Raw genomic sequence first — 25,247 nt, forward strand, 5'->3', positions numbered from 1 at the left:
CATGGGCTAAGGACGTGCTCATGTGTGTTAGTAAGGGAAAAAGAAGGGTTTTCTCCCAAAGTGAGATATCTTCAGGATAAATGTATTTTGTTCTGTCAAAATGTGCTGGTGAAGGAACTGGAGAGTTCTATAACTTTTTAAGTACCCTGAAGAGCTAAAAGTTGAGTCTTGCAGCACACAGAGAAATTGATACAATAAGAGAAGAGAGAGAACTACTGAATTTTAAGGAAAGGGCTGGAGAACAGGAAGAAATCAATCAGTGCACTACTATCTGAAAATGAAGTACTATACAAATCTAAAGTCAGGCAGAAGGAAGGGTAGAGATGCACTTTCTAGACCGGGACGGGCAATTATTTTGGGCAGAAGGCCACTCACAGAGTTTTGGCAAGCTATCAAGGGCTGCATGATAGGCAGCCAGGGACAGATAAACATTAATTTTCTAAATTTTTTAGGGGCCCCGTGGGCCAGACAGAATGGCCTGGCGGGCTGCATCCGGCCCTCGGGCCGCATTTTGCCCACCTGTGTTCTAGACTACCTGTGTTAGAGATGCATAAGCTTTCAGAGATGCCCAAGCACTCTGATTTAGTTAGTCAATAAAGTGCATCTCATCCCTGCCAGCCGCATTACATGCAAACATTCCTTCAAGAACTCTCTTTCATGTATGTGTGCATCCCCCTATCCCCTCCAGGCAGGATGAGCTGCCAACTGAATACTACTCATAATGGCCCATTGTCAGGCGATAAAAAACAGGTTCAGCAAGAACAATTGTCGATGCAGTGGAGTAGAGAGAGAGGATAGTCATAACTACAGGGAATTCACAGACAGAAAGGCTTAAGTACGGAACTGAAAATTAGGAGGGAAGGCAACAGTGGAATAAGTGGGGGAAAATGTGTTTGCTACCATTTTCTCTGCTATAAAATTTTACACTGCATGAATAATTGTATTTGCCAGCAGGCCATCAAAAAGCAAACTGGCACTGAGTCATAACCCAACATTTGCTATTTGTATTCTGGCAGCGATATGTTTGTACAATTCAATCAATCAAGGCTTCATGTTCTTGGTGGAGGAGGGGGAATCGCACAGATGCGTCCACACACACACACACACACACACACACAGTAGGCCATTTCTATTTTTTTTTTGGCTGTTAGTATACATTGAACTATCTTGTACTCAGCACATACCTGATGTATAACTTTTTATTCAGAAATGGACTTAGCCACAACTAAATTCAGTGCGTAAGTCTTGCTCAAGTCTGTCTGAACATTTATAGCTGTTTTATTTTACCAACCCAACCCAAACCAACCAGCTGCTCATCCATCAATTCTTGATGAAGGTCGAGCATTTTCCTTACCTGGGTGGCTACCTTTCCCAAAAAGTTAATATAGATGCCGATATTCAGCACTGGATAAAATCTGCATTTAGACGTGTCCAAAAGCATCTTCAATAATCATGAAATTAGGACCCAAACCAAACTTTTAATATATCAGGCTGTTGTCACCCCTACCCAGTTGCACAGGTGTGAAACTTGGACAACATATCAGAAACATATGAAAGCTTTGGAACATAACCATCCACTACATCTTCAGAAAATCCTCCATATCAGCTGGAAAGATTAGAAAAGTGAATGTCAGAATTCTGGCTCAAGCAAAAACCACCAGCATTGAACCCATGTTTATATGGCACCAGCTCTGTTGGACATGTCATAAAAATGCCTGACAACCAGCTTCCAAAACAGGTCCTATACTCCCTACAGTCATAACTCTAGAGGTGGGCAAAATAAGAGATTCAAGGACACCTTGAAGGCCAATCTGAAGAAATATAATATTAACATCAATATCTGGGAGACTCAAGCACTCAATCATCCCCAGTTGCACCATAATGTATGACAAGGCATCGATCATTTTAAGCAAACTTACCTCACTACAGAGGTAGATAGACAAGAGAGACAAAGGAAAATAGCTGTGACCTGACATCACAAGGATTTACTCCTCCTTCCCAGAACTATCTGCTATATCTGCAAACATGGAGACCTCAGATCAGCCTTCTCAGTCACCTACAGACTCACTGATGACATCCCTATTTACTGGAAGACTATCATCCTCATATCAAGGCACTGCAGCTGCTAAGGACAGCTGTTTTACAGAGAACCATAGTATAAATCATATGAGAAGCAACAGTTAATTGCCCATCTATGTAACAATTATGATTACCATACGTCCAGGTTCTCCCGGACTTATCCTCTTTTTTGGCCCCCAGTCCTCAGTCTGGGCAGGTTTTTAAAATGCAGCAAATGTCCAGGTTTCCTGGAGACTAGCAGCGTGGCTGCTTGGGACTGGGAGCAGTGGACAAGGCGATTGACTTTCAGGAATCATACATTTTACTCACGTACCCAGCAAGCTGCTCCCAGGTAAGAGACTGTGTGTGTGTGTGTGTGTGCACACGCATGCGGAGGTGACCCAATGCAGGGCCTGGGGCAAATCAGCCTGTGCAGAGCCCTGCCCCTGGACATGAGGAAGCTGGTGGTGGATTCAGTGACGGGGGGCGGGGAGGAGCCAAGCAGCCGGAGGTGGCAGAGGAGGGGGAGGGCCTGCCATGTGGCTGTGGCTGGACATGAAGCCAGTGGCAGCGCGGAGTTGCCCCAGCCACTCCACCTGGCTCTGCAGGACCCTCCAACGTGTACGGCCTGGGGCAGTCACCCCAATTCACCCTCTGCCTCCAGGGATGGCCCTGCCCATGTCTATACACACACGTGCGGGAGCTGCATGGGGCAACAGGAATTGGGGGGCAGGGGGCTGTGGATCAGGAGTGAGGGGCACCAGCAGGGCTGGGGGCTTAGAAGTGAGGGGCAGAGGCAAGGCACTGGCATAATCACTACCTCTTCCTGCCATCATATACCCCTCCCCTCTTCCCTCCACAGGTGTCCTCTTTTTTGATACTGGAAATATGGTAACCCTACAATTGTAACCTGGGTCTCCTGACATGTTACAATGTTCTGTCTATAGTGCAGACACAACCTCATAGGTAAACTGTCAATTTACACATTCTCTTTGAATTGTTTTTAAGCCTGATGCACATTGACAGCATGCCCTTCAGCTGTATTTACATAATAAAGGAAACTCCATTATAATGAATTTTCCAATATGGTTGTGATTGTATAGCTTATTGCAAGCTGACTAGATTTCATGTTGATATAACTGGACAGCTCAGGTATGCTGTGGACAGTCCGTCCCATCTGCAGAGCCTGCAAATACAGCTGAGGTCTCGATTAGACCAAAAAACAGGAAATCCCATTTTTTCAAATTAGACACGGCTCTTGTGTTCTGAACTCAATACCTGCTTCTCTGCACAGCCCCATGTGATACTAGATTGCATATACTCAATGCAGTAAGGAATGAGAACACCAGGAAAGAAAAGGTATGATGAGCTGGGGACAGAGGTTGGGGGAAAGAAGGGCATTGAGACCCTGCCAGGATCTCCAGGTCTACTTGCACACTGCCAAGACAGCAGCTATTCCAGGTTTTTCAGGAGGAAGCCAAAGCAATAAAAGTACAAGCAGGTAGGGGTGCGTGTGTGCATGCATACAAGCAGCAAAGGTGGCATTGCTAGGTGTCACAACAAGTACTTCTACCCCGGCCAGGAAATGGTCAATGCAGCGGAAGAGGCAAAGGCAATAGCCAAAAAGGGACACCAAAAAAAGTACTAGAATTCAAAACTGAGAACCATTACTTTTAATTATATTCCTTGGTACCCCACGGATCAACAAGCTACTGATATGTTTTGGTGGATATTAGAAGAATCAACCAGCAGAGCTCCACAGAGGCCCAAGTGCAGCATGGAGGTTCTGCCAAGCCATAGCAGGTTGGTATCACAGTGGAAACCCTGGGATCTTGCATTCCTTACGTTCTTGCTGTAAGGCTTGAGAGAGGCAGAGTGAACTTTAACATGTTAGAAGTCTTAGAATCGTAGAAAATGAGGTTTGGAAGGGACCTCAGGAGATCATCTAGTCCAACCCCCTGGTCAAAACAGGACCATCCCCAACTAGATCATTCCAGCCAGGGTTTTGTCAGGACCTTAAAAACCTCCAAGGATGGAGATTCCACCACTTCTGTCTAACCATTTCTAGTACATTACCATCCTCCTAGTGAGAAAGGTTTTCTTAATATCCAACATAACCTCCCTTCCTGCTCCTTGTTCTGTCATCTGTCACCACTGAGAACAGTCTAATCTTCATTGTTTTCAGTGGTGGCAGATGACAGAAAAGGGAACAATGGTTTCAAGTTGCAGTAAGGGAAGTTTACATTAGATATTAGGAAAAACTCTCTTACTGGGAGCATAATGAAGCACTGGAATAGATTATCAAGAAAGCTGGTGGAATCTCCATCCTTGGAGGTTTTTAAGACCCGGCTAGATAAAGTGTTGGATGGGATGATAGAATTGGGGATGGTCCTATTTTTGCAAGGGGTTGGACTAGATGACCTCCTGAGGTCCCTTCTAACCATCATTTTCTATGATTCACACAAGCCTGTGTTTCTGATAGATGGCCCACATTTATGTTATGGTTATATATACCACAAATGTAAGTCAAAGATTAGGTCAACTGCACTTTAAATATAAGAAAGAAGCTAATTCCTCCCAGAAGTTTGCTCTGCTCACTGATTATGCAGGCCCCACCTACATGCACATTCAAAACTGACCACACCTTTCCCCTCAGGATTTAGAGAGAAGCTCAATACTTCATTAAAGTGCATGACCCCAGAAGAGCCCAAAGTAAACATGTGGTATTTAGGTGCCTCATCAGGGGCACATTAGCAGGCATCATGCCTCCGGATGGCTTGAAAACAGCATTTAAAGGTCTGTTTTTTGGGAATTGGCTTATAGGTATAGGCATATGCATTGTAAGGGTTCAAGATGGGCAGCAGGGGTTCACTGATTTTTAAAGAGCCTGGGTTTCTCTCTCACAGTTCCATATAGCTCTGGAAGCAGACAGGTGGACTAGCACAACAAGGCCAACGGATGGACACAGCCTGAGAATTGAGTGGGGCATGCCATAACACAAGATCCCAGCCTTCAAGGCAGACAGGTAACACAAGGACACAGCCTAGGAACCAAGGACATATGTACCATACTGTCCCATAACACAAAATAAGTGATACCAGCTACAAGGCCCCAGAGCAGCAGTGGGGCTGAGTCCCAGTTTGGGAGCAAATTAGAAGTCCCACAAGGCTATATGGATGTGTGACCACAGAGAGACAGCCAATCAGAGATAGCCATGGATGAAGAGCCATCAAGGGAGAAGGAGAATACAAAAGCAGAGACTTGAGATTAACAAAGGGTCCCTCCCTATCCCTCTCTCTCTTCCTCCTGGTCCCTCCCTTTGTCCCATCCTTCCCTGTCCCCAGCTTGCTCCCTGAGAAGGGTCCCCATTCCTGTCTCCCAAGGCCACCATGGACTGAGGGCATACCAGCAGCTCGTCTCATGCACCCCACTGGAGGGAGGCTGTAGGCCTCAGCATCCCACCTCCAGACTTCTGACGCTTAAGAGACAGCCTCAGACTGGAGCCTGCATCCTAACCACATGTACTCTGACTAATGACAGCCCTAGGATTAGTAGATATAGAATTGTTTGATTGTTTATATTGTTGTTTTTTTATTATCACTCTGTATCAAAAAACTTGCCTATTATCAACTGGCAGGTGTTGTGATTGGTCTGAGGGTTGTGCTCGCCTGGAACAAAGGTATAGGGGCTAGGTCCAAATCCAGTGCCAACACCTCCGAGGCACAATTCCCTCCCCCCAGCCTCCATACTGTAACTGAGTGGAGAAGAGGAATGAATATGTAAATGATGTACAGCATTTTCATGACTTCTGTTCAGCCAGCTAGCTCTGCCAGAAGCGGAACCAGAAATTTACCCAGGAATTAAAGCAAGGAAAACAGAAGGCAAGGAAAGCAGTCAGGACTGTGCAGTCCCTCCAGCTCTCCCTGGCCTAGGGAAGATGCATCTTCCCAAAACTCTGGTGCAAATTCCTTCCCCTGCCCCTATCCCCAATTGTTGCCACTTAATCCTCACTCCTTCCATTTGTCTTTGAGGGGGAGGACAGAGGAGGCCCCACCATGCACTCCTCCAACTGTAATCACACATGCCATTTCATAGCCAATCTCATATTGTAACACCTCATTTTAAGGTAACACAGACTGGGAAAACAGGCAATTTGAGAGGTTTTTCCAATGATAAACTATCATTAATTAACAATATTGCATGTGGTTCTCAGATTTTTTAAAGGTATAACCCTCTTACCTTAAAATATCTGAAGCTGTTGTACTAATTGCTGTATTCTCACTTCATAATTCCTCCTAGATAATGCTCTGATAAAGAAAATTAGCAGTTTAACAGCCTTTTGCCTCAGGTTATGAAACTCAGCATTTTCTCTTCATTTCTGAACAGTACATTAATACTTGAAACAAATTACTAAAAATCCCTACCTTTCAAGGATAGCCTAATTATCTTCCAGCTAACGTGGTTGCTTATTGAAGTGTCTGCTAAGAATTTTCTGTTGAAAATTGTAACCATTGTATTTTCAGGTTTTAAAAAAAATATTTCCTCCTCTCAAAATTCTAGAAGACATGGGTCATGCTGTTTTGACAAGCAGTGAATATTTAAATGCCCTACATTCAATGGGAATAGTTTGCCAGTGGTGACAATTTCAGTCAGGAGAAGAGAATAAAGACTTAGATTGATGAATAACTGACATTTGACCTGCTGTTCATTTCCTAAGCTAGAATCAAATGCAATACACATAAAACAGTTGAAGCTAGCTGAGAAGCACAAGTCATTGGTCCATGTTTTCCACATTGCTTCCCAGCTAATGCTTTTTAAAAAATTTCTTATTCACTGAGAAACTCTAATAGTTATAATCTGTCTACTGATGAGAGAGGTGACCTGGTAGGGTAAAGTAATTACCATAACCCATAAAGGTTACAGAAAAATGTTTATTTCCCCTAAGGTGTTTAGGAATTGTGGCTACGAATTTTGTGTTTAAAAGGGTAATGTGGGTCCTTGTGTGAATTCACTGAAAAGCACATGCATCTTGTCTAAGAACAGCTGCAGTACAAACCAGCTGAAGGAAAATCTTACAGATGTTGGATGTGTGAGGAGGAGTCTGCACTCTGCCTAAAGCAGAAATAAGAGAAACTTGAAAGGACCTAATTTCCTTACACAGACCAGGTTAAAAAGAAGCCACTTAATGTGCAGAATTGTAAGGCAGTATTTTTAGTGTGGAAAGGTTTCACCTTAGACCTCAGAATTACTTGGGATATGAATGCACCCACTGTGCTCAGACAGATCATGATGCTTTAGAATGGCAGTATGCAAGACTAGAACGACTTTACTAGCCTGCTTAAAAACATGGCTGCAGTGGCTGCCACCCACACAGACTTCAGCTGTGTCTTCCTCCATGGGAGCAAAGCAGCTGCTTAAAAGGAACTTTGCCATTTAAAGTCTGGCCTACTGAAATCTATCACCATTAATGTTCATACTGTCTGGAAAAAGCGGTACAAAACTGGTCCCAGGTAACAGAATAAGGGCATGTCTACACCACAGCAGCAGTGGATCCTAGGGGGGTCCTGAGCCTACCCTGAGTACAATCAGTAAAGATGCTACATCAGGGCAAGAGATTTTATCTGGCCTGTGTCAGGTCCCTCAGCCCTGCCCAGCCCAGACCATGGCCACCCCCATGCACACAGAGGGATTGGGGCAGTGTAGCAGCTGGACTCAGCTTCCCAGCAGCCCCAGCAGAGGCAGCTCCTTCTGGCTGCTGCTGCCAGTGTTGCCACCACCAGTCCCAGCTCTGCTGCCCAGGCATCCTGGCTCATCCACCTTGCACTCACTGCTAGTGATCCTGGACAGAGTGGGTGGGTGGGGTCTCCAAGGAAACCAGCCCAGGATCCCCCGCAAGCAGGACATGCTTGGCTGGGTGGATGGGGTGGTGCCACAGGCAGGTGGGGAGGGCCATCCGAGACTAGGATGGGTGGAAGGGGCCAGGATTGCGGGCAGTCAGAGTGGAGTCAAGGCTCAGGGCAGAGCCACGATCCCCTCATAGTGGTTCTGCACTGGGCCCTGGCTCCACAATCCTGCCCCCCATGCATCCCACTCCTGGACTCTGCTCTCTACTCACAGCCCCATCCCATCTGCTTTGCTGAGTGCACACTACCCGTGGGATTCCTGAGCCAGTCCCCATGGACACCCCTCACCCACTCCATCTGGCACCCCTCGTGGTGGGTGAGGAGTGGACAGGCCTGGACCTGAGCCAGGTACAATTAATTGCCCCCTGCTGGATGAGGTCAGCACCCTCTCTTGCCACAACAGTTCAACAAAACTCCCTTAGTGGCCCCCCCCAAATAATTGCCCAGCCCTGTGCTACAGGGTGCTCCTTCTGCATTTGCTCAAGTCCTCTGCCTCTGCTGTGCTTGAGACCCATTGCGGAGGGATGTGCTGGAGCATCTTCAGTGGTATAGTTCTGGATGTGCAGCACATGAGCAAGGCATGCTTGTCCCAAGCGGGACACTGTCACTGCCCTGTTAACATTCTCTAGGAGTCTGGATCCTGAATTATGCTGGTAACAGGCAGCTCCTACCAAATTCCCTATAAGTTGCAGGGTCTAGGCAACTGGTAGGAATGTGGATACCAGTAATTCCTTAGTGGAATAAAATACCTTTTCACTTACGAGTTAAATCTAAGCCAATCTGACAGAAACTAAAAGTAGTTATGAACTAACAAGAACCAAGCACAGTATGTAAAATGACTTGGCAGCTTCATTCCTTTTTAGGTTTGGTCTTTTCATTGGTTCAAAAGGTTAAGGCTTGTGAGGTGAGACTCAGGCAGAATTGATGCGTCTAAACCCACAAAACCCAACCTCACTGATGAGATGCCCTCAAGGCACTTGAGATTTCACCCATCAAGTTTTCTCAGTGCTGTTACTGTGTATGTCCAGAACTCCTGTCATCTTGGCAGGACAGACTGGCTCAACAACACTTTTGGTCTAAGCTTGCATCAAAAACTAGGTGTTCCTTTACTCAGTAACTGAACTGAGGGGGGACAACCAGGGAAGCAGATCTGGGCACCACCTTTGTGTGTGTGGGTTGGAGGGGGAAGGGAGGGGGCAAAAATATAACTGTTACCATAGCAATAGCTGACTGTGTTGCTGCAGTTGGCAGACCAGGGACTAGCACTGTCCCGGGTACCACATGGCTGCCCTAGGAATGGAGCTAGGCTGCTGTGCCCCTGCCTATACCTAAATCCTCCCAGGGGCCTAATCTGGCAGTCATACTTAGACCATATGCTAACACTGCCAGCACTGACCTCAGCAGAAAACACAGAAGTCACAGCCACTTCACTCAAGAATACTCACTAGAGGATGAAGCATTTCTGCTGCTGCTGCTGTGTACCTTTTTTAGAATAGCCAGGAAGAACCCAGGTCTTCCTCTATGCTCTCTACACTCATAAGGGATTCAAACACATATCTCCCTGCTCTCAGGGGAGGGCCCTAACCGCCAGGTTGTAGGTGAGACTGGGTTGGGGGCTTTTTCCCCTACTATTCTTGTTCCACACTGCTCCACTGTGCAAAAGAGTAATCCAAGATTCAAGGGGCCAGAGAGTGATTAAGAGTCCTTTAGCCTGTTGATAAGGGCACTCCCCTGCATGGGTAGGAACTTGGATTTTGGTTCATGCTGCTATGATTATTTCTATAGTCCTGCATGGGTAGGACTAGAGCTGGGGACTGCCCCAGCCCAGCTGAGTGTCCTTACCACTGGGCTACTGGAGTCTGCATCTGATTTCACGAACACTGTTTTGCAGTTTATACAGCAATAGTTTCAACAGAGGAGATTCATGGCATCCCTACCTCCATCTAGCCTATAGCCTGACTGCTATAGCACTCTCCTGAAGGTAAGAACAGAGAGTTTGAACTTTCTTAGACTGAGGAGGAAAAATAACCAAGGTCTCCTAACTCTCCTCATCCTTTAAAAGACAAGTGGGACATCTTCTGTTTCTAACAGGGGCACATAGGACTATGTGGGAGTTTCAGCCTGTGAATCCAAGTCCCACATAACAGGAGGACTGTTAAGAGAATTTCAGTGTTTCGGACATACGCCTCCTTTTGCCTTAGCTATTTGCTTCCCCTGCCCCCAATCAGGATGGCAGAGTTGTGAATCCCATCCCAGGAACGTAGCTCTCCTGACACCTTGTATAGAGCACACTGGTGCCTGACTCAGGGCAGGGGATTTTATTTCTTAAAAGGCTAGACATCTAAAAGCTTTTCATGGTAACCCTCGGCCCTGACCTATCCCTGTCTTACTTGTGGATCTAGCCATAGCTTCTCAGGTCCTTCCATCTGCCATCTCCACAAACTCTAACTGTATTCAGAAGGAAAAAAATAAAGATCAGTTTGGTCAGATAACAGACAACGTTACTGAATATACGCAAGTAATCTGAAAACTTTTTGCATGTTTAGTTGCCAGAAAGGAGGAATGAGTCATTTAGGTTCATAGTCTGCTGTAAACATTTAGGGAAGATTTAAATGAAAAAGGAGCCAGACTGAAAAAGGCATCACTCCCTTTAAAATAATCCAAATCTCTCCTGGTATTAAAAAGGAGAGCAAGAGAGATAATTCAAGAGAAATAATGACCTTCTGCAGTGCATCATGATCACTATTCCATTTCAATCAGTGACAGTAATCCATGCAATATAATATGATCAGTGACAGGCAATCATATCTGCTACTGCCAAACCTGGCTCAATTAACTGAATTGCTAAAGCAGTGTAACAAAAGAATCAATTGCATCCTCAAGTGGGGTGCGTGTGTGTGCATGTATGTGCGTGTGTATGTGTGCAAGATACATAGTGCAGTCAGTTTTGTTTTACAGTAGTTTTTAAGCAAATTACCTCGAACTGAACAACTTGAACTCACTGTAAGTATCAATAATACATGAGGACACCACACTTCTGTTTTGAAGTATTTTTGAAGATAGGCTCTTCAGTAGGTGCTGCAACCCATTCTTTTTTATGATTCTTTAATTACATCATTTCTTTGGACTGAATTAAACATTGATTTATTTGGCTACAAGCAAACAAGCAAAAAAAACCCCATATATAATTTCTCAAGCAGTTATACCATACTCTCATTTAAGTCAGGCATATTGTGCCTCAATACATTTATTCATTCTGTATATATGAAAATATGCAACTGATGCAAGGGCTAGGTAGAACACAGGTGAGGACTCTCAAACCTTCCTCTTGCAATTCTCATCACATTGCAATCTTGCCTGGAATTCTCATGAAAGATATAGAAATGCTGAATTTCATGAGTCTAGTAGACTACCATGAGCAATACTTTAAAATGCTTGAGGTCCAGGGTTGCAAGAACAAAGGTGGGAAATTTTTTTCCCCATTTCACATCCATCATCTACATTAGGGATGAACGTTGTTACCCGAAGTTCCTAAATGTATTAATTCCATGAACTAATCATAAGTTGACCATATATTATTTGAAACAAATTAGAGGTCAACATTAAACCAGTATTAGCCATAGCTAATCAAGTATAATATACTTGATTGCTGCAAAAATGTGACAGCAAGCTGGAAGTTCTACTAGCTCACATTAAATCAAAATAATAAAAATCAGAAAGCAAATAGAGAAAAAAAAATCAATTCTGGTGTAAGGCTCACAGGCAATCTGTCAGCAAAGCAAACAATGGCTAGCAACTGCTACTAGCGAACAATCATTAACTGAAAACCTGGAACCTGATTTTCAAAGGTAGGAGCCAACTATGGCTCCCACTACAGTTAATGTTTCTGAGGCAGAAGCAGGATTAGAAACTAAGCAAGCTGTGCAGAAGATACAAAAATAGGGAGTCAACAAGCTGAATTACAAAGTAGCATCTATCAGATCCCAGACATTTAGTGCCATAAACAAGTTTAAAGAGGGGATGAAAACATCTTCTGATCATTCATTTTTTCCAGAAGGGGAACAAAGAATACAGCTACTCCTCACTTAACATCGTAGTTATATTCTTGAAAAATGTGACTAAGTGAAACGATGTTAAGCAAATCCAATTAATCACAGTAGTTACCTACTAGCAGGTGGCAGCCAAACAACGTTATAACTGAACACTGTGCAACTTTAAACCAGTATGTCCTCTAATAGATCAGCGATGTAATAATGAAACAACATTAACCGGATGACGTTAAGTGAGAAGGAGTACCTGTACTGAACTGGGGGGGATTATCTACTTTTTCATTTCAATCTAGGCATTTGATTTATTTTTCTCAACAGAATGAGGAAAAAAATCAGAATTTTGTCTAAATTTGTAGCAGATGGTCACAATAAACATTTCAGTAAATTGTTCTGAAAGTAGTAGTGCCCATTTTCCCCCCAAACATCTGTGTTTGCTAATATGCCACCATGTAACCGACTTACTGGGCTAGTAACTCAGTTTAGCTTCTTATTAACGACCCATCCCATCTGTTAAAGTTTTACCAGGGTTTTTAACGGCACATAATTTGCCTCAAAACTTCCTGACAGCAATTAGTATATAAGCTATTCTGATTTTTTTTTTTTTTTTTACATTTTATTTGAAGAAACCAAACTACTGCTTTCTTTTTCAACTCTTTTACCTCTTACTAAGGCAGCCTGAAAAAATGAGGTAGGGATAAGTGGGGAAACCAAGCTGTTCTCCTTGCCATTTGATGGCATACAACAGAAATTCAAAAAGCTTAAAGGTGCCCTGTTACAGGGGAAAGAGGAATTCTGCATACAAGGCTTTTTAACATTAAAAGAAAAATTTCTAATTCTGTCAGCCTGTTTCATTCAATATCTTCCTTGGGGGGACAGAAAGTAGAGAGAGACCTAACAATTACAGGTATCAAACAATATCCATATAAGGTGCTAGAAAGATGCAAATGTAACAATTAAATCGTAACAGCTGGTCCAATGTCCAAACAATAACTCCCCTTGTCCTCTAATAGGTTATGAGGTATGGCTGTCCATAGCAAGAGGTGTACAGTGGCAGATTTCTCCACTCAGCTCAGAGAGAAGGAGGCGAGTTTGACTCTTTAAACCAAACAAACCTCTATCAAAAGCAAGGAAGAAGGGAAAAAAGAAGAAAAAAAACCCAGAAAAAGGTCATATTTATTCTATACCTTTCCCAGACTCCAGAGGTTTGGGAGTTTCCTTCACAATTATTAACTCTAGAACCTGCTCCTGCTGCCTCTCAGTTTTTCACGGCAGCAGCAAATTGAATTGACTCTTGCCAGCACAACTGCCAGCAAGATTTATTGCTGGCTAGACTAGAAACCAACCAAAAGCCTGTCAGATTGTTATTTGGAAAAACCAAACAGCAGAACCACCAAACTTATCCAACTGTAGACTCAGGAATTCAGCTCTACATTGATTACCACTAGATTCACATTTAGATTACTTTCACAACTAGAAGAGTTAGAAAAGTTAATTCTCTAAAATGGAAGTGTGTTACAGATCTTAAGAAATGCAAGACTCTAGAACTCTTGGTTCAGAAAAGATATCTTTTATTAGACCAACTTACAGAACTAAGGTGCTTAGCTTCTCAGAGCTCACTAAAGGTCAGAGAAAAAGAGAGAGCATGCACTTATGTCCTTCATGGTTTTTATTCTCTATCTGCATGCTTTTCCCTTTTTATTTAAAGTGTTCCTACTTACAGTATCTACATTACTTTGGTAAACCAGAAAGCTAGTTTTAGATTTAATGGGAAAATGGCTTTTCCAACAGAAACAAATACCTCAATTTTGATCCAGTAAATATTTCTTTTTTTTATCAGCATGAAGGAAAACATTAATGAGTCTTACATACAAAGTAAAAAATATACATAATATGTTTATAAGTGATGTAAGTGTGTCTGAAATCAGTTTGAATAAATAAAAACAAATTTGGAATGTACATGGATAGGACTAAAAATGCATACATCTTCAGCAGAGAAAGAGACCAAAAACTCAAGTTTATAGAGGAATTGCAGCTAGTGGTCTATCTATATGGGGCAGTATAATAGATACAATTATTTTATATACAAAGACCTTTGATACTTCCTACAAAAGGGCTTGCATGCTAAAGTCCTAAAAGATCTATGATCCCTAAAGCTCCTCTGTATATATCAGCTCCATTACAACCCAAAGGGGCCTTGTGCAATTGCATGGGTTTGCTTGACTAGATGTTTTTGCAGAATTAGAACCTCCAAATACATGTTTTGAAGCAATCTGTATAGAAAGTTGCATGAAGTTAGCTCCTCCAAATGTCACTGAAGGTCAGAGAGCACAGCCTGGTCATGTTTCCTGCTTACGTGTCTTCTAAAACTGTAGCTAGAAAAAATATTGTTTTTCAACAAAAACTGCTGGAAGGAAAGTTAATGTTGTAATGGCTTAACATGCTTAGTAATTAGCCAGGTTTGGCTCTGAACTGTCCTTTGAAAAAGTTTCATTTCAAGATAGTGCTTAATGAACATATACCCACATCACAAATGAGGTAAGGGTTCTCAGAACGCATCTATTTTTGTTTGAAAAGGCTGTTTGTTCCAAGGACTAGATACATGAATACTATCCCATGAAGTTAAGAAGTGCATTCCTAGAGTGATGGAGAAGTTTCCATATTGATGAGAAAAATGTACATTTATATTGCTCCTTAGATTTTAAATGCACCTTCTTTGTACTGAAAATATCAACCAGCACAAGTTATTTGACAGGTATTCTGAACTGTCTACATTAAATAACATCAGTGCAATCAATGAGTTGCTTAACATCAAATATCTTAAGATGAGGAATTTATTTTTCCTTATCAGTTCTGTTCACAATTATTGATGGTAGACAGCTTTCCAAAATAAAAGGTACTCAAACTAAAACAAATGCATTTAACATCCAGTCAGACTAGAAAAAAACAAAAACACTAAAAGCTTGTATGTAACTAAGAGACGGATCTTCCACAATGTGAATGGACTAGTTTTCCTAATCTGTTTTCCCCACTTATGACTGTCCAAGTAAAATTTTGGTTAAGTGCTGGTAACACAAGAGTTAGGTTATGAACATGCGCAGCAGAGACAGGCTTATGGAAAATTCCACCATATGGCCAGCATGTGCCCCTGGGTGACCTATGGGCCTGTCAATCAAGTTTGACCTACTTTTCACCACGCGCATGCTCAGTCACTACACAGAAAGCAATCAGATGCATGCTCAGTCTATCTGTAGCATGACATAATTGGACTAGAAATTTCTTTGTAGAGAGCAATTTGATTGGCCACTAAATTCCTATAAAAGACCTGCGAGCCCCCACCGTGGTGTGGGCATTAGGGGTGGGCATTGGAGGTGCGGGCGTTTTGGTGTGTGAGTGTTTGAGAGAGAGAGAGCTGCTCAATCTGTAAACAGAGGCTGCTATTAGTAGGGACTGAGAGACAGGAAGAGATGGGGTCTCAGGCCCCGGGTCTTCTCCTCATAACTCCACACAGCATATTAGTTTTCCGATTCCATTTCTTTTCCGTATTGATCTTCTGATTATTGGACTGTTTTGGCATCGACCCCAGCTACGATTTTGATCATCCCAACCTATCTCAACTATGAACTTACCTCATCATCTCGCCATCTGACCTCGGCATTGTCCTTCGACCATCCGGTTGTTCACTTTGGACTGGCGTCACGTCGTGTACTTCGTTCTATGAGTTACAGTTTTCGTTTGTTCGTTTCCCATTTAATGAGCTGTTGACCAGCCCTGGGACTAACGAGTGGGCAGCCTGTCACAGGATCAAGGAGGTGTCCTGTGACTAATGGAGGGTTAAGGAGCTGCCAATCACCAGAGGCAGCTCAGGTGCTGGTTGCTGCAGCAACCAGATAGGTCAGGTGACCAGAAGGGGGCAGGGCCGGGCCTGTATAAACTGCCCAGGCCTGAGCCAGAGAGCAGTTCCCTTCTGGTGGCCGCAGGAGCAGGAGCTCTGCGGCAGAGCTGAGCAGCCGGAGTTGGTGGTTGCAGCCTTGCCATGCTGACTGGCTGTGATGATGCTAGGGAGGAGAACACCCTAAAGGGAGGTAGGGTTGCAAGCCCTAGAGGGGCTTGGAGTTTACCTTGTGAGCGGGGAGGCTCTGTATTGTTTGTGTTGTAGCCAGGTGGCTCGGGTTTCGGTTGTAGTTACCCCAGATGACCGGGTGAGGCTATAGGGGTGAGAGGAGGCCTCACGAGGACTCCCCAGCAGCTTGGGGGTTTCCGGTGCCCAGTAGGAGCACAGTGCCACAGTGGGCACAGCACAAGGAGTGCTGAAAAGGCGCTTGCTGAGTGGGGGGGTGTAGCCCCAGCCGTGAGAGGTGCGGCACAGGCCCCAGAGTGGGGCAGCGGGCACGAGAGGCGCGGCACAGGTCCCAGAGTGGGGCAGGTTCTGATTATTAGGAACCCGGTAACAGGGGGACTAAAAAGGACCCTTGAGGGGTTCCTCAGTATTGGGGACCCTGAAGGGCCTAAAGGGCCAGGTAAGGCTTCGGCCGCCTGAGCCTAAGTGGACCTCAGAGACTGACATTACCCAGTAGGATAGGAGAGGCCAGGTAAGGCTCCGGCCGCCTGAGCCCAATCCAGTATCCACCAGTATTCGGACATTCGAGTGACTAGCAGAGGTTTAGCAAGACGGCCCAGGCGGCATGATAGCCTCGGGAAGTTTGGAGACTGGTGTTGGGGCATGGTGAGCCCCAGGGGCGCCAGGGGGTGGACAAACCCAGGGTTGTCAGAGAGGGGCACCGGGGCCGGACGAGCCCAAGGGGTGCCAATGAGGGCCGGTCGGAGGACCAGGACAGAATAAACGTCCAGGAACAGCTGCGAGGCTTGGGGCATGCTAAAGGGGAGGTTTGGAGGCACGCATAGCCCTTAAGGCAAGGGGTACACAGAGGTACCCCATATGGAGTAGGGGCAGGGACATTCACACCGTTCACCGGGGGGATAAAGGCAGCCTCCCATCCAAACCTATTAATCATCAAAGTCGTGGCGGGCGAGAATCCGAGGGTGCTGAGTCCACCTTACGTGACGGTAGGGGGCGCTAGGGAGTACACGGCCGCTCCTAGGCCCCACTCCTTCACACAGCCGCACCTAGCTTCGGCTAGAAAGCAAGGGCTCACTCGGGAACCCCGTGGGCCAACAGACCCCTTCGTTGTTCATTTGTTTTACAACTGTAACTGAAGCAAGCATCTCAACCTATGCTACTAAGTGTAAGTAATAAACCATCTTGTTTTAAAACCACACGAGTCTCGTACCACTCAGAACTCCTCGCCGCTAATCCCACCTGTTTCGTATCCAAGCCCCCGCTCGGCCCACTGTGACCTTTGGGGCCCGATTCCCCGACAGTGACATAATGGCAAACATGTTACTTTTTTTTTACAGTGAACTGCCCACATAGATCACAAAGTACTTTCTGAACCTGGTAAATCCCCATTTTACAGATATAAAAACTAAGCCAGAAGTTAAAGGACTGTCCACGGTCGCAAAGAACATCACTGAAAAAGCATAACTAAAGCCTGTAACATGCATACTGAATCATGTGACCTCTGAAAAATGCAAATATTCTGGCTTCCTTTCTCTGCCACAAAAATAATATCAAAAGACTTAAATAGTAATATCAAAAGACTTAAATAATAAATTCACTGGGTCTATAAAACCTCACTGGAGTTGTTAAAACTACTACTCAAGAGTTACTGATTCTTACACATCATTAAGAACCTACCCAATTCACAAGGGCTGCCTCCATATTTTGAAGTCCTGGCACAGTGTCTGGCGCCATTTTCATGGTGGAGCATGGTGGGTTCCTGAAAGTCCTGCACCTCCCTGGAGCTTGAGAGATGGCCACCTGTCAGTCTCTGGGGAGGTACAGGAGTTCCAGGGCCCCACAGCCAGAGTAGAGGGGGGACCCACCATACTCCGCTGAGAAAATGTCTCACCCTTGCCTCATACTTCAAGATGCCAGGCTGCCTCTCTTTGTAGCTGCCCCAATCCAACCCCCATTTTCCTGCTTTTTGTGGTCCCTGTGCTTTTTCTTAGGGACCAGGCTTTTTCACAGGGGACCTACCAAATTCATGGTTTCTGCAAAAATTGTGTAATCATTAATTTGGTAGGTTCCCTACACAAAATCAGTCAGATGCAAAGAAAAGCTGGTGTGTTCAAATCAAGTCTTGGATTACTTCTTTTGCACACCTGCACAAAATCTGGGGTTATTGCAATATCTTACTTAGAGAGCACTTGCTGAGAAACAGGCCAAATCACACAGTTCATGCAAAGGAAGCTTGATTTAGGATTACACCAATCCTTGTACTTACACCTGAAGGTAATAAAATTTTTGATTCGGGGAGGGGGGTAGGGGGAAGAATTTGTTATTTTTTAGGAAGAATTTAAATTCACAAGTCAGTCGTTGCTTTTTAAGTCACCAGTGCTACGAAGTATGAAGAAATTGTGGATAGACACCTGAAATTCAGGTGTACAAAAAGCAAAACACATTGTAAAAATAAATAAATAAATACATAAATCACATGCTGCTTGTGAAAACACTACCTAGCAGAACAGTATTTTCCTTCACTTTCTAAATTTCTTCAACCATTTAAGGAGCTAGTCAATCAAAAAGGAATGTCTTCACTCTACTGTTTCACATTTTTCTACCACATTCTCATACAGGTAATGGGGATAGGACAGCAACAGTCTTGGCCAGATCCAATTAGCCAATAAAGAATAGCTAAGTCAGAGCATTTGGAGATCCACATGTGCACTTTTAGTAGTCCCCAAACAAATCAATGCTGTTTCAAACTCTTACCGGAACTTCAAAGATTTCCTGCGTATCATCCAGCATCTGGATTTTGATAGAGACAAGCTTTCCAGGCGGTGTTGGAGGCAGTTTCTGTCCATGCTCCAACGTACTGATCCCAGCATTTTCCTGAGCTCCTAACCGGGATCCTGCAGTTGGTCTCTGCTCTGTTTCACCCATGTTTAAAGAAACACGTTTCTTATGCCTAACAGAGGAAGACAGACAAAAGGAAACAGAAAAACCTTATCATTTACAGCCAAAAATAGCATTTCCATTTTAATTAGCATTGTACAAGCTAAATGTCTATTTTATGGGGCAAGCTTTCAAATCCCATGCTTTAGACCCAAGCTAAGGTGATCTATAGGAATATAGGAGGTTCTTAGCAATTTACCCCTTACCATATGAGGATAGATAGACATACAGAAAGAAAAGTTTCTGAGAATTACAGAAATTTTGTGCTCTTAAGAATCAGACTGCCCAGCAGCAACAGCTGCTCCAAAATGTGGATGTTGGCATGACCCTAGGGTTAAGGTCAAGAGCTGTGGGAACTGGTCCACTGCAGAGTTAGAATGGTAGCACTTGTTCTGACAAGCAAAAATTGCTGTGACATAGCCAATATAGTTTCCACTTTGATCTTCCCCAGAATCCTGGACATGGAAGCAAAGACAACAGAAGGAAGAAGCCTACCATATCCCTCTGAGGACACCTACGGCCAGCATCTGCTGGCTCATTATAATGCATTACAGAAGTGGGTACAAAAGTTTACAGGGCTTCTTATTTCCATTTAAAAGGCAGAAAAGTCTAGCTCTTGAGTTTCTGTTCATGTTCTGCATTCATCCACAACAGTCAGCTTCTACTATACAACAGTTCTGCCCTAGAAAGAGAAGTGCCAGGATGATGTGGTCCAACATAATTTTTCATCAGAAACTGGCACAACTTTGAATCTTCCTATTCAATTCAAGGATCATTAGTTTTATTTATCAAACCTCATACATCCTCCTAGATTTTTTTTTCCACATGGTCCCTTTGTCTTGGGATATCCTTACAAGATTTCTGATGGAGTCTGCTACACTGTCTATTTGTCTAGCTTGATAATTGCATTTCCATTCCTCTACCTTTCATGTGCTGATCAATGATCGTTAACAACCATGTAGCAAACAAGAGGCATGGAAATGTAACTTTCCAGCTGAACAAACATACAGCAGCAAATCCAATCATTCTCTGCTTTTTCACTTTCAGACATTAACACCAAACCAGATCTTTTTTTAAAGCTACATCTATCTAATAATGATTAGTATATGCTGCATTGAATATTTTCCCCCTGAGGCTCACCAGCCTTCTTAAACAATTTACTGTGCCTTGATTCAAGAGGTATGTTATGAAGCCCCTCACTAAAACACTCATGTAGCAGTCTACCAAGCTGCCTGCCTTTTTGTAAATTTCAGTCCAAAAAAGAAAGAAAAAAATCAAACCCCTTCAAAGCAGTATTAAGCAAAAGGTTTGGAATTAGGAAACCTAGTCATCCTGGTACAGAAAGCAAAACAGTCTTCTAGTACAGAACGAGTCTAAACCCTTAAAATATCCTACTATAATTAAGACAGGCCTGATGGCAGAATGATTCCCAGGGAAGGAAGGAGCTTTGAAAATGCTGCAGCCACCATAGTTCCAGGAGAAACTGATCAAAAATAGGTACTCCAATATCAAGTTAAGCTGGCAACATTAATGATAATGTACCTGTAAAATATCACCACCAGTCTAAAGATCCTATATACTTGGAAAATAAACATCAACAAGCTGGAAGGAATTCAAAGAAGAGTAATAAATATAAACTGGTTCTGTAGATATTCACTTATGGAGCGAAAACTACGCCCAGATGTAGTGCTTGACCAAACACTAAGAAGAGGGGAGGTTAACATTAACTTGAAAATATTTCCATGGTGTATACATCAAAGACAGCAAATTGCTTGGAGAGTAAAACTAGAAGTAGAAACCTGAAAAGAAAAAATTAGACTGAATGTCAGAGATCCAATTTCTGCCATGCAATAACAGTATGTTTTACTAATAAATGCTAGGTACAGACACTCAGAAAGCCCAACGTGGGATCAATCTAAGTTATGCAGTTTTCTGTAAGCAGCATAGTTTAGATCAATAACGAACAGAACACACAGGGCACTGACAGACATGCAGCTCCACACTAACTTATGGCACTTTGCAGGAAGTGCCATGAATCCCCCTGACCCAACAGATGTTCACTGTTTGATCCAGGGATTGGGGCACTGAGCTCCAGTTTGGAGCAGTTGCATGCCTGTAGTCTCTCTCCCCTAGCTCCTCCCTTCCTTCCCAGCTTCAGTGCTGTCTTCAGAATGGGGGGGAAAGGGGGAGGAGGGAGTGGAGGGAACTTTGTCTGGGGTTTGTCCAGCCTGTGCTGGAGGATGGGGCAGGTGGACTGGAGTCCCCCCACCTTGGCTCCAATCTATCCCTCCACTCTCCAGCACAGGCTAGGCAAACCCCGAACAGAAGTCCCTACCCTCCCTCCAATTCTGAAGACAGAGCTGGGGGCAGGGTGGGACAGAGATAGGCTGCATCAGCCCAGCCCTGCTCCATGTGCACACTGATTGACGTTAATGAAGGCGCTCCACTTCGAAGCACCTTAATCAGAGCCCTCAGATGAGAGTTCAGGGTGTCATGCCATTGGGCACTTTTAAAGTGCCCTGTGCCCATGCACTTCTGCAAGGGTACAGCTGTAGAGAGCTTTCAAGTGGCCATTCATGCAACATATGTAATTTCTGTCAGCTCCCACATTCACCCTGTGGTGGCGCGGAGCAAATCTTAGACCAGGTTCCATCATTTTTAAACCAGCCTGTGTGTGCTGAGCGTCTGTTCTGTTATGAGTATAAACCAGTTTTGTGCCGAAACTTCTGTTCTGTTATGGGAATAGACTGGTTTCTGATCAGTTACACTGGTAACAGAGTAATGCCTGTACCTGACCAAAAAGAGCAGATTATCCTTTTGAAACCAGTGAAAAAAATCCTAATATTTAAGTCATACACATCATATGAACAATTGGAGTTCATATTCAAGTAACATCAAATGGGCGCTGCACTTCAGGAGGGATGTGGACAGCATCAAGAGGGTCCAGAGGAGGGCCACTTGTATGATCGGGGGGTAGCAAGGCAAGCCCTATGAGCAGAGCCTACAGGACCTGAACCTGTTCAGCCTCCACAAGAGAAGGCTGAAAGGGGATCTGGTGGCCGTCTACAAACTGTCCCCCGAGCACTACTGGGAGTAACGAGGAATAACGACCATAAGTTGACCGAAAGTAGATTCGGGCTAGATAGCAGGAGGCACTACTTCACAGTCAGGGCGGCTAGGATCTGGAACCAACTTCCAAGGGAAGTGGTGTTCGCTCCTACCCTGAGGGTCTTCAAAAGGAGACTAGATAGACACCTTACCAGCGTTGTCTGACCCCAGCATTCTTTCCTGCCCATGGCAGGGGGTCAGACTTGATGATCTGCTGAGGTCCCTTCCAAGCCTACCAACTATGAAACTATTCATGATTAAAAACTTCAGTTAAATTTGTTAAAATAAACCAATGGAAACCACATACAAACATGCAATACTTGCTCAATGACAAAGTACAATTGTGTATGTATGTGCAATTGGAGATTATAAGCACAGTGAGAGAGAACCCATGACGTAATTCAACACAGTGCATATCGTTAGAAGTCACAGTGATGAGTGGCAAATTTTCAAGCCATGCCAAATGAAATGACTAAATCAGCCATGTTATCGGGAAAGAGAAGACTAGAAAAAGAGGAGTAATCAACACTCATTTCTTGAGCTATAGTCACCGCTTCACCATACAGGACATCTGCTTAGGATATCCAGACTTGACAGATTTATACTTTATTTTTACAATAAAAATAAACACTCTTTGGGAGGGGAGGTTCGCAAAGCGACAGGTTGAGTAGAACAGCTGTTTTATTTTAACAGCTTTTAAACAGCATTACAACTTTGCTGATCTATCACAGAGTCCCTTATCAAAAATGTTGAGGATTTTTAGAAGTTCTTAAAGAGTGTCAAGTTTGGGGGTGGGTTTTGCAACAAGAGACAAAAAAAAAATCTACATCATGAATAAAAGTATTTGTGCTACATTATATATTATTCCAAAGTTATCTTCATGTGTGCCTAAGGCTACATGAAGGTCCCTAAATAAAAATAGTTTACATTTGATCATTAACAGAAGACCAGAACCTTCTGTGGAAGCAGTAAAATATGCTATTACAATTTGAAAACAGAGGGGAAAATTGACTTACAACTTGTTTGAACAAACAAGAATTAAATTTAAACTTTCCTAATTGAAAATGAAGACTGGACTTTCAATAAAGAAATATTTAGTCTGGGAGCAAAGCACTTATTATTTGCCTAAATGCATGCAGTGATGAAATAAGACAGGCTGCCAGATTAGTTCACAGGCTCATAGGAAAATAGGGCTGGAAGGGACCTCACAAGGTCAGTCTAGTTCCCTGATCAAGGTAGGAGCATCCCTGACTAAACCATCCCAGCCAAGTATCTATCGAGCCTGCTCTTGAAAACCTCAAAGGATGGAGATTTCCACTGCTGCAGCTTGAGGCTACTGCTCCTCCTTTTCCTATAGCCAGAGGAAAACTCACCTCCATCTCTCTATAATCACCCTTCAGGTATAGGAAGGCTAATATCAAATCAGTCTTTTCTTCTCCAGGCTAAATAACCCTAGTTCTTCAGCCTTTCCTCATATGTCTCAACTCTGTGGCCCCTAATAATTTATGATGCTCTAAATGGTTCACGTCTTCCTTGAAGCATGGGGCCCAAAACTGGACACAACAGTCCAGGTGAAGCCTCACCAGTGCTGAAGAGAGAAGAATCACCTCCCTTGATATGCAACTAACCTTCCTATTAATACAACCTAGTGCACTGTTGGCTTTTTTTTTTTTTTTTTTTTTGCAACAAGAGCACTTGAGTTTATAACATACAAGTTATCACTTCAGGAGGAAAAAAGTTCTAGGATTCCCCTCCTACTTAGGCAGGCATTAAAAAAACAGGCTGTTGTCACAACCCTTCTGGACCTATTGAAAACTTTCAGGTTGAGAAGCCCACTACAGTTGATATCAATATATATGCTGTTAAAATAAGCTAATTCTTTCATGCCTCTCAGCAGCTGTGTAGGGTGAAAATATTAAAAGCTGCAAGAATGCCAGTTAGGATCCGGTGAACTGGACATCTGTTTGAAGTGCTCAGATTTGATGCTTCTACATCTTTGTCCTTAAAGACCCAGAAAGTTTACTGCTAGAAATTTTCTGTGACAAAGATAATTTTTCAGCCCTTCAATCAGAATTGTTTTCTGCTCCAAGTTCCACAGCTGACTATTTCACCTGCTACAAACCCTCAAAGTAGTCTCCTTTGACCAATGCTGTAGCGGGTGGGGGGTAGGGCATGGCGTGGGATGGAGCTAAAAGCCGCTCATTTGGGGGGCGCCAGGATGTGGGGAGGTTGGCTGTGAGCACTCCTGGGAAAACATAGGGAGGCCTGTGCCCTCTGGATCTGCATGCAGGGCAAGGGTGGGCTGCTGCTGTGGGCTTGCACCAGGCACCAAACTTCCTTGCTATGGCACTGCCTTTGACAAGAGAAACCACAGCAACAATGAACTAAATTTCCCCATGACCTTGTCTGTATTTATCTCCTCAAGATAGTGACTCCCAACCAGAGCACTGTGATACCGTAGAGTGCCATGAGATCTTTTTAATGCCACAAGGTGATGTTCAATATTAGTACTGTTAGGTGTGCAAACCCCTACACAATTCACAAGAGACATCCAGAGATTTCAAATACAAATCCATAGCACTAAAAAAAAAACAACAAAAAAACCATTCTGGAACCTGCTGCAGTCTTTTTGAGTCCTTTGCAACAAAATAATTGCTGAGTTATTTTTCCAGTAAAAAAAATGAGTTAAAAGCTACGAGCTAGCATTTTCAGAGGACTGCCTTGAGTCTAGTGAGTGGGGCCTTTAATTTAAAAAAATTGAGAACCACTGCCTTAAGAATAACCCTAACTCATGTTACCGTGATTCAGCTGCTGCAGTATGTTTTGAAAGGATGACAGTGAAATGATAAAAAGTCTAACATCTTTAGTGGATAACCTCAAAATAGATCACAGTAACCTCAAGACAGTCAGTCACAAGAGTATTAACTTATCATCAGTTTCCTAAACTTAAAAAAATTGCCCTTCAAAGGGATTTCAAGCTGTTCAGCATATAGTCTATTCTGAGATCCAGATATATTTATGTATATTTAGAGAGAGAGACAGAGAGTTTTGGTTGAAGTAATACATAGTAGAATGAAAAGCATCTCATCTAAAATTGTTTATATAGAATTTAAA

At 43.6% G+C, this 25,247-nt stretch overlaps 1 protein-coding gene across 6 annotated transcripts in view; it reads right to left on the reverse strand.

The window, feature by feature from the left end:
- The window catches only part of FARP1 (FERM, ARH/RhoGEF and pleckstrin domain protein 1), a 330,803-nt gene that overhangs the window by 255,253 nt on the left and 50,303 nt on the right, over positions 1-25,247 (reverse strand). For all 6 annotated transcript variants that reach the window (XM_019529722.1, XM_019529723.1, XM_019529720.1 and 3 more), the window contains exon 2: positions 18,843-19,038. In XM_019529722.1, the coding sequence (XP_019385267.1) occupies positions 18,843-19,038 (196 nt within the window). The remainder of the gene's footprint in view (positions 1-18,842; positions 19,039-25,247) is intronic.

Source organism: Crocodylus porosus, unplaced genomic scaffold (assembly GCF_001723895.1).
Source record: "Crocodylus porosus isolate Cpor-Errol unplaced genomic scaffold, CroPor_comp1, whole genome shotgun sequence".
NCBI classification, from domain to species: domain Eukaryota; kingdom Metazoa; phylum Chordata; order Crocodylia; family Crocodylidae; genus Crocodylus; species Crocodylus porosus.